General features: G+C 39.6%; 1 protein-coding gene and 1 long non-coding RNA gene across 5 annotated transcripts in view; one reads left to right on the forward strand and one right to left on the reverse strand.

The window, feature by feature from the left end:
* The window catches only part of LOC112432102 (uncharacterized), a 34,016-nt gene extending 26,684 nt beyond the window's left edge, over positions 1-7,332 (forward strand). The window contains exons 14-23 of one of the 4 annotated variants that reach the window (XM_076890292.1): positions 117-390; positions 771-820; positions 904-974; positions 1,151-1,365; positions 1,478-1,731; positions 2,008-2,136; positions 3,038-3,167; positions 3,368-3,397; positions 3,764-3,805; positions 6,423-7,332. In XM_076890292.1, the coding sequence (XP_076746407.1) occupies positions 117-390; positions 771-820; positions 904-974; positions 1,151-1,365; positions 1,478-1,731; positions 2,008-2,136; positions 3,038-3,167; positions 3,368-3,397; positions 3,764-3,805; positions 6,423-6,682 (1,455 nt within the window). In that variant the 3' untranslated portion in view covers positions 6,683-7,332. Of the gene's footprint in view, positions 1-116; positions 391-770; positions 821-900; positions 975-1,150; positions 1,366-1,477; positions 1,732-2,007; positions 2,137-3,037; positions 3,168-3,367; positions 3,398-3,763; positions 3,806-6,422 lie in introns of those variants that run through there. The other 3 variants (XM_024800738.2, XR_013100905.1, XM_076890293.1) reach the window with 3 other exon arrangements.
* On the reverse strand, positions 370-6,368 carry LOC112431245 (uncharacterized). The gene is made up of 5 exons (XR_013100906.1): positions 6,079-6,368; positions 1,449-1,526; positions 1,288-1,357; positions 973-1,204; positions 370-666 (listed from the first exon to the last, which is right to left on the reverse strand). It is a non-coding gene; the product is annotated as an uncharacterized LOC112431245 (long non-coding RNA).
* Positions 7,333-9,969: the final 2,637 nt, after the last annotated feature.

A 9,969-nucleotide genomic window follows, 5' to 3' on the forward strand; every position in this document is an offset into this window, starting at 1 on the left:
TTCATTAAAAAAAAGATATTTCTACTACAGTTTCTCTGGAAATTAAATAAAAATAAATCTTTAAATCGTCCAACAGATATTTTACAGTAACTTAATACATTGTTTTGGTTTTACAGGAAAAAGAACAGGAAGCTGTCAGACAGATTCTCTTGGAAACACTGAATGAATTTAGTCAAACAGATCTAAAGAAATTCAAGCAGTTGCTGCCGTTCACGTGCTTTAAGATGAGCCTGCCACAAATGGAGAGTTACCGGTGTCAAAACAGAACAGAAGACCTTGTGAATCTGATGGTGGATAAACTTGGTCATCAGTCTGTGGAGGTGACCATGGAGGTTTTAACAGACATGAACAGACCTGATCTGATGCTGAGGCTGTCAGAGAGCAGCTCAGGTGAGACCAAACAAAGTTTAATAAACAGATTTTCATAATTTACAATAAACTTGTTTAAACAACTTCTAATCAACAAACATTAAAAGAAACAGGAAACAACAGACGTACAAAAGTAACTTTGCATAAATGATCAGAGCTGAATCCAACCTTTCTCTCTGTCTCTGTCTTGTTCTGACATCACTGGTGAGAATATTTGGATTCATCAGCTTTTGATCATCTTAGACGTCACTCAGCTGCACGTCCTGCTGAACATGTTGTTCTGATGTTGAAGCAGCACTGCACAGCATAAAGTGATCAAACAGCAAACATGTGGACAGTTAGAGGATGATTTTATATGTCAGCATAACATCATTCATTTGAATTCTTTGTGTCTCAACAAGGACGAAAAACTGAAAGAAGTTCAGAGCTTGAAGGTTGTCAGAGCCTGACGGTAATCCCTTCCATTCATTGCTAAAGTTTCTTTCTTTATAAACATGTGTACTTATTGACTAAAGAGACTGTCCTCTGCAGCAGGACTGCAGTGATTGGACTAATCTTGAACCTGAGGTGAACAGTACAGATGCAGACGAGGCTCCAACTTACAGGTAAATCAACTTCCTGAATGCTGCAGCACAGCAAACTGGAACTACAGGAAACAGTTCAGCTTTGGATTTATTCCCAGAGGAAATTCTTCATTTTGCATCCGATTCACACGACTACTCTCTGTGTTTCCATTCACTCTGTTGTTCCTTCATGAGTGTGTATTTAATTCCTGTTTCAGCCTTCAGTCTGCAGCAGGACACTTTGAATGCAGAGTGTCGGGCTTGCGCTGGGTCTGTAAGGGAAAGACCAGCTTTCAGTACCAGTTTAGATCTTGGGAGGGACACATGGAGAGGATGGAGAGCAGACAATACATGCCTGCAGGTCCTCTGATGGACGTCACAGTCACTGCTGGGAAGTTAAATGAAGTTCACCTGCCACACTGGATCTGCATCGGTAAGAGGACATGAAGGAAGACTTTCAGATGTTTGACATTTCTGACAGTGAGCGCACAAACTGTTATAAACTGTTCTTCTCACCATGTTTGTGTTGTTGTGTTCTCCTGCAGATGACATCCCTGACATATTGGACACGTTTGCAGTCCTTCACATAGATGACTGTGGAGATGTTGTGGAAAAAGTGTCTGAGGTCACACCAACACATGTCAAGTTAACTGAACCACATTTCTCTCTAATAGGGGCTCTGATACGTTTATTCTTTCCTTTGAAAATCAGCTGTTACACGTTGATGTACTATAAACCCAACACATCATTTCTTAAACTCCACGTCTATCCAATCCGACAGGATCCTGCTCTGGAACAGGTAACTGAACAGATTCAATGTATTAGGATCAGTGCAGGCAAAGAAAGTCACAGTACGATTGCTTTTATATTTTATACTAGACACAAGGTGAAAAATATTATCTGGGCACACTGACCATTATTTTTAAATATGACATCATACTGACTGCAAACTCAATGATAAAAGTGTAATAAGTTAAAATGATCATTATCCTAAGAGTTCATCATGAATTTATTTTGCGATTTTAAATCCAAACTGAATCTTCAGCTGCTGATGACTGATATCATCTGATAACAGGGAATAGACAAGGAAGAATCCTCAGATGGATACAAAAGAATCAAAAAACCACACCCAGACAAGTACCTGCAACCTGAGCGTACTTTCAGCCTCAGAGCCGACATGGAAACAGCAGAAATTCAACCACAGGTACAGTTTGTAAAAAGCTCTGCTGAGGAGATCTAGCCCCTCACTGTATGTGTGGATAAACCTCTACTCAAACATTTCAGTCATGTCCGAAGCTTGTTTTTAAGAACGCTTTCTGCTGTTCTTACATTATTATGGTAAATGGCCTGCATTTGTATAGCGCTTTACTTAGTCCCTAAGGACCCCAAAGCGCTTTACACTACATTCAGTCATTCACACACTGGCAATGGCAGCTACATTGTAGCCACAGCTGCCCTGGGGCGCACTGACAGAGGCGAGGCTGCCGGACACTGGCGCCACCGGGCCCTCTGACCACCACCAGTAGGCAAACATGGGGTTAGTATCTCGCCCAAGGATATTTGGCATGCAGTCAGGAGGCAGCCTGGGATCGAGCCACCGACCTTCTGATTAGTGGCTGACCTGCTCTGCCACCTGAGCTATTACCACGTTATCACCACAATCTTCAAACACTTTTATAACCAAAGCATGTATTTTTAACCCACTAAACCATGAAAATTGTTTAGTGGGTTAAAAGCTGCACAAAATATGTATTTTACATACATCTATCCATCCATGCTTTTTCTTCTACTTATCTGGGGCCGGGTCAGAAGGGCAGCAGTGTGATGAACAGTGATGAGCTTTCTGGAATATGAAATAACTGGATAGCTTCAGCAACACATCACGTACAGAGTCAGTGATGAATACAAATGTAAAAAGGACGAGCAGACAGATTGTAATTCACTCTGCACAGAAACAATATGGACGTGTTTGTTGAGCTGTTTGAAATATTGCAAACCTTTGAACATCACGTTTGAAATTACTCCGTGTGTGTGTGTGTGTGTGTGTGTGTGTGTGTGTGTGTGTGTGTGTGTGTGTGTGTGTGTGTGTGTGTCCGTCCCCACAGGAGTTAACCTTCAGATATAACAGGATAAACTTCTATGAAGTGTTCATTGAGAATCCAGACAGAAAACTCAGGCTTACACTCCTGCACTCAAATAATGATGAACCAGTCTGGACATGTGATGTTCATCAAGGTTAGTTATTCTGTTAAATAATACAATGTACACAAAGTGTAATGGAAAACTTTCATCCTTTTATTTGACGACTGCAAATTGAAGAGCAACAGCAATGTGAACGTGTTGTTTCTCTGCTATTTCATAATCTTTGGTCCCTGAATGCAGCACATCAAACAACAATATCAAACATTCATATTTTGATTTTCCTTTAATTCCAGATGACTATCCCATGTCTGGTTATGTTGAAGGTAAGAAAATACACTTAGAGTATTCAAACTAATTCTTTGCTTTCACTCACAACATAAAATGTGTTGCTGTACCTTTAACTCGTAGAGTTAAGTCGAATGCTGTTTAACATAGTTTGTACTGTGTTGGTCCTGCTAAAACATTCCTGGCATCAGTGACTGTTCAGTTTAGAAGCTCGTCTGTAATGACAAACAGACTTTTCAGACACTGAGTGAATTAAACAGATCAGCAGTGAGTCATTTAAAACTAAGAAGAGTGAGTTAAGGGCAAATGTGTCTATATTAGACAATTTGATCTGTTTCTTTGTTTGTAATGAAAATTAATTAAATTGGTGCATTTAACACACAATTAAAAAAATGTCTTTACAGCTTCAGGAGCTTCAAGGGGAGCATCTGGTGTCAGTACTTCAGGTAATGGTAACATATATCAACTCTGCTGTCTTCTTATTAAAGGATTTTGTTGCAGTTGTTGACAAGAGGACCCAAGTGTAGACACTGCACAGTAAGCAGGTGCACTCAGAGAGCACAACTCCCCCTAAGAGCAAGGGCTGTACTAAAAGTTTGATGTTTATGATGTTTTTGTCACAACATGATGACATCAGCCTGTTTTTATTAAACATATCTACCTCAGCTGGCTGTTATTAAAACATGCTGATGTCAGCATTGTTGATATGGAAATCTAGTCTAGTTTATTAACCTTTTTGTGTTAAAGAGCTCAAACGAAGAAAGTGTTGATGTTCCACAATGACTAATATGTTGCTTTAAATTTTTGAGATGATTAAATAGAAACTAAAGCTTTTTCCTATATCGTGGGACCCTGACCTGTGACCTTTGACCTTGAGATATTACATACTAAGATGGTGTATTTAATTATCTTCACCCATGTGATTGGAGCAGAATTGGCTGAAAACTTTGGCTTCTATAAGCTGTCAAAACTTTATGGCATCATTGTGAACTGAAAAAATACAAAGTGTGCTGTACATCCCTTACCATGCCCTCTCATATGACCTATTACTGGATATGTTGTTTTTTTATGTGATTATGGTTTTGACCTTGACCTTCATTGTTGGCACCCAAGATCAAAGTTGACAATAAAGGTCCAGGTTAAAAGCTTAGTTAGCATATTGTTGTGAATTTTGACAATCCATAAAAAAACACGAGGGAAAACAAGGCAGCAGAACAAACACATAAACTGACACAGAGAGGGCAACGACACAAGGAGTAACTACTAAATAATCAAGGAACTAAACAGGGTAGAAACTAAAAACAGGATAACTAGGCACCATAGGACAGCGGTCCCCAACCCCCAGGCCTCGGACCGGTACCGGTCCGTGAGTCGTTTGGTACCGGGCCGCGAGAGTTGAGGCTCAGGTGTGAAATGTCTGGTTTTCAGGGTTTTTGTCGGTTTTCAGCGTTATTTTGTTATCGTTTTTATCGTTAACTCTGTTTTCCTGGGTCTTTTCACGTGTGTTATGAATAAATCTTTTTTTGGTACTAGTTTTATTTTGTTGTATTTATCCGCGACACCTTAAAGGCCGGTCCGTGAAAATATTGTCGGGCATAAACCGGTCCGTGGCGCAAAAAAGGTTGGGGACCGCTGCCATAGAACACTAAGTGAACTTGAACACAAACCATAATACAAAATGACAAAAACACAGGAAAACTCAAAATGCTGGGTCAAATGACCCAGGATCGTGACAGCTGATGCTGTTAGGTATCAGCTTGTGATCCAAAGGTAAGAAACAAAATGGCACCATTTATTACAGAAAGGTTTTAGAAAAGAGCTCCATAGAACAGAAGTATGGTTTACTTGGAGAGGAAAGGATGCTGGTTTGATTCCAGTCAGAGGCACAAATCCCCCTTTGTGTTATGTCAGGAAGGGTATCGGCTGTAAAACTGCCAAATCAAACATCTGCAGTGACCCGTATGGCAGGGCGCAGTTGAACGTAGCTTATTCCAGATTTCAAAACACATTTTTCAACATTATTCTGAAATTGCATTGAAATGGTCTGAAACCAAATCTCAGACATGACGGCTACACCTGTTTAATCAGATGACACAGCTCATTATTAAACTCTGATACATCAAACAATGACATCAAGCGTCCATATTCCAATTTTCCTTACATTAAACGTGTCATCCAGTTTCTGGCCACGTTGCAGGTTAGAGAATTACATATATTACATATATATAATAAGTATTTATGTTGTGTTAGAGCTGAGATGACCCCTTATACAGGAGATACTGGACTGGTTTAAAGGTTTGGGGTCTGTTTTACTGTAGAGTATTACCCTAGTAGTAATCACCAGAAATTAAGCTGCTGGTGGGGAGACTCGCCTCCCTGTAACTGCCTTTGTTTGTATCTCTTTCTTGGCTCTTGACGAAGGCAGTCGCACTTTCTCTTTTTATCATTCACCATCCTCTGGTGAATAATAATCGAACAGGACCGCCTACCATGTGTTTCTCTTCAGGTTTAAATCGTTTGGATGTTTGGAGGCTGGCAGTGACGAAATAATAACTCGACTAAAATGCGTTAAAGCAAAAGTAACGAGCCGGTTTAGAAAATGTGAGAAGTAGAAAGTACAGATATTTGTTTATAAAGGCAGGGAGTAAAAGTAAAAAGTAGTGAGAAAAAGTAAGACTCGGGTAAAATACATTTGTATTTGTACTTCGTTACTTCTCACCTTTGTGCCCGAGGCCTTGAAACTGCCAAGCAGATGCACTCTCATGCAGCTCCTCATTTCCTGATAATAAAAGAGAAGACTGCAACATTAACTAGATACAATAATCTTTAAATGTCTGGATGAAAAAAGGAAAGATGTCATTTATGTTCTTTTTAAATAGTCGACCAAAAGGAACGAATGTGTTTTTAACATTTAATGAATTTTAATTATGAAATAAGTGTGAATTTTTTAAAGCATTTTGTTATGAAAGCTGAGAATAAAGTGAATAAAAACTTCAGATGATAAACAACCCTTAAAAAAAAAAAAAAAAAAAAAAAATTATTTCTTTCCTTCTCTTTCTCCAGGCAAGGACTTTGTGGACAAACACAGAGTCCAGCTGACCAACAGAGTGAGCAACATCGCACCCATTTTGGATGAGCTCCTAGAAAATGAAGTTATCGACCAAGAAACTTATACCAGAATTAGAGCTCTGTCTACCACTCAGGACAAGATGAGGGAGCTCTACAGTGGTCCCCTGCAAGCTGCAGCCTGCAAAAAGATCTTCTATGACATCCTTTTGAAAAATGAGAAATTTCTCGTTAAAGAGCTCAGTGAAAAGGATTAAATGTGTTGAAAAAACAGTTTTTAGACCAAATATAGATCTACCAATATCTACCAGAACATAACATGATTACATTACAAAGGTTTAGATGCCTTTTCTTTGTGGGGGTTTTATTTTACACTTACATTTTTGTAAAAACTGTTCTATGTGTTGCATTTGCTCCTCAGTGGCTCCTTTAATTGATCCATTTTACAGGAAAAACTATGGATATTTGAAAGTTTTATATTAAAAAATGTAAATGTTATATATGTTAAAAATGAATCAGCGATGTCATCAGCCATGTTTTTATCCAAACACGTTCTCATCCCAAAACGTAACATATATGTGACAAATCGTCGCTATGTTGCTCGTTCCCAGGCGTGAGAGCGGGTTGAAATTGATAAATGTAAGGTGATGGTTAATGCTAGGGTTAGGGCCGCGAAGAGAATAAAAAGGGGAGTGCTTCAATTAAGAATCCTGAGCGTTCATAAGGACACAGAGGGGTACCTTTCGCATTACTATGAATCCTCGGGGCCGTGAAGCTGAATGAGTTTTATCCATAAATCATCCAAAGCCTCATTAATCTCTTTTTCAATGTCATCATCTTATTGTAACTTGAAACATAGTGACAACGATTTACTGTCCTTAAAAAAAATAAACCAAAATTAAACTCATGTTTTTCTTGTTCATTTTGATGATTAATTAAAACGTTTTATAATTTAATCTTTGAAATAAAATCTTCATTTTTATCAAATGATTTATTCAAATAATAATGCAGTGTACATTATGGAGGGACGGGGGAGGCAGAAAATCAGAATATTCATTCAAAAAAATATGATGGTAAAACACTGGGAACAATTTCTGCACAAGATTTTAAATGATGTTTTGCATTTGTTGTCCACATATGCGGACATCCCATTTTGGGTTGTCTCGACCACACTAAATTTTGCTCTACAAGGGCCTGATATCCACTTACGGGGACGTTATACTGCCACTGTTCTATCGAAATCTAAAACGAATGTGCTCATATGTGAATATCAGGCCATTGTAGAGCAAAATTAGGTAAAAAGATAATTCTTTGTTTTCACATTCATCACGTCCCAATCAAGCGCTCGGGTCTTAGGAAGTTACAGGACTTTTTTCAAAGTGGCTAAACAAACACTTTCAACTCCTTAATCAACTTAATCTGTGAAGATTTGAGCATCAAACTTCACCCAAAGAACCTAAAAAACGAAACACTGAATGAATCACTCTGGCACAACATATGGTCTGAAATCATCTGCTTCTGGACTGCAGAGAAAACGTGAAAAAGGCGCGCGTAATGTTAAAAAAGAGGAAGTAGAAGGGAAGAGGTCACAGACTTTACCGCGGAGGAGGCAATGGCGTGTCCAGCGGGGTGGCCTGGGGGGGCACAGGCCACCCCCCAAACCAGACTGGCCACCCCAGGTGCCACCCCAAAGGCAAAACAATAAAATTCAATCAAATATCAAATGTCCGATTATGTTTTCACGGTGACGCTCAGATATCCGAGTGTAAGTGAATGCAGCATCGCTTCTGCGCTATGCGCATCACGTTAGCAAAGGTAGGAGAGCCAAGCGCGAAAGATGGCACTGCAGGAAACAATTTTTCGGTGAAAGAAAATGAGGACAGACTAAATGTCCCGGTAAGTAATATCAAGTTTGTTGAGTTTAGTAAACTTCGGTGAAATTAGAATACCAAGGAAAAAAATAACACTTAAAGAATTATTGAAGCTGTGGAATATTTCAGACAGTATGCTACTGAGGGCAGCTAACATAAGAGTTATGCGTTATAAGATATAATCTAAGTCGTAACATTGCTGTATGGAGCTGCAGATTTGGTTGCAGGTTAACATAGCTGGACTGGCCATCGGGCATACCGGGCATATCCCCAGTGACTTATTTATTTTTTTTTGTAATGGCATGAACAATGAGAGGTGGTGGATTGGCCAGATGCAGGTCGATGTGTAGAAATAACTCAGTTGTTTGGTGGTGGCTATGACGGGGCTTCCACAGAGGCAACAGGTGGATGAGGGAAGGGGAGGCAGGAGGAGAGACCCGAAGCAGCCACCAGTCCGAGTGTCAGGTGAACTGAACTTCAGGTAAGAAGTTATGACCTGCAGTCTATCTGGGTCAGATATAAACCAAGTTTAGGTGGAGTTTATTTTCATGTTGCTGACTTTTTACTGTCAGTTGCAATAACTCATACTGCGTTCTAGCCAGTTTGACGGAGTTTTTATACAGCTGGGTGGTGCTATGATGTTACTGATAGTGAACTTTATTTTATTCATAAGGTTAGTTAGTAGAGTTGCCAACGGCTCCTTAAAAAAATGGAATGGTCCCTCATTCAGAGAAAATATTACACGTTTCGTATTGAGCTGAGAAGAGACGCAGTTTGTCCCGGACTTTAGCTAGAATGGAAAAAAAGACACAAAGCTGGATTTATTCTGTCTTTATGCTGCACAGCTGCCTCTTCTCTCATTCTCTCCCCCTCCCTCTCCTGTTGCTACTTCAATCATGAAACTGATCAATGATCAGCTGATCGGCTTTTCTCTCTTGTTTATCGCCCACTTTGCGCCAGAAAGAGGAAACCAGCGGATGTCGCGCTAAACAACAGCACCACGTTTAAGCTTGATCGGCTGTTGTTAGAATTTATTTAATATTAATTTCTAGTATCAGCTGATGTTGGCTGGAGCCACAGCTGTAAACCTGCTGGTCATGATGTCTGTTTAGATATGTGGTGAGAGGGAAACATGAAGATGAAACCAGGAGATGTCCTTACTGAACCATCAGAGCTGAACAGGTGATGGAGAAACAGGTTTACCTTTTAGGTGACATGAATGAGTTGAAGTTATGAACTGTTTCTGAGAGACAAATAACACCAGGATCCTTTTTTATGTAGCAGACAGCTGGTAACTGTGCAGGGGCGGGTCTAGCAAAGTTTTGCCAGGGGGCCAGGTAGGGCATTAACAGGGAAAGGTGGGCACAAAGAAATACTTTTCTTTCTTATTCTCATTTAAAATACCTAGTTTTTATTAAATAATTATCTAAATCTTACAACCAAAGTTTTTATCTGACGTAAAATGTATAGAAATCATACATATACCAACAAGACTGTACATCACTGTCACAACAGGGTTTGTTTTCAGTCAAAGTCTTTATGGCTTTACTACCTGGTGGGTCGGTCTGTAGTAAAAATGCCCAATTTTTTTGTCCCAGTCCAGCCCTGCAGGTTATACTGGCAGTGTCACCATGCCAGCTGACTGTATTTCATCATCAGCCAGTGTTGTTCTT

This window comes from Maylandia zebra, linkage group LG11, assembly GCF_041146795.1.
Source record: "Maylandia zebra isolate NMK-2024a linkage group LG11, Mzebra_GT3a, whole genome shotgun sequence".
Lineage (NCBI taxonomy): Eukaryota > Metazoa > Chordata > Actinopteri > Cichliformes > Cichlidae > Maylandia > Maylandia zebra.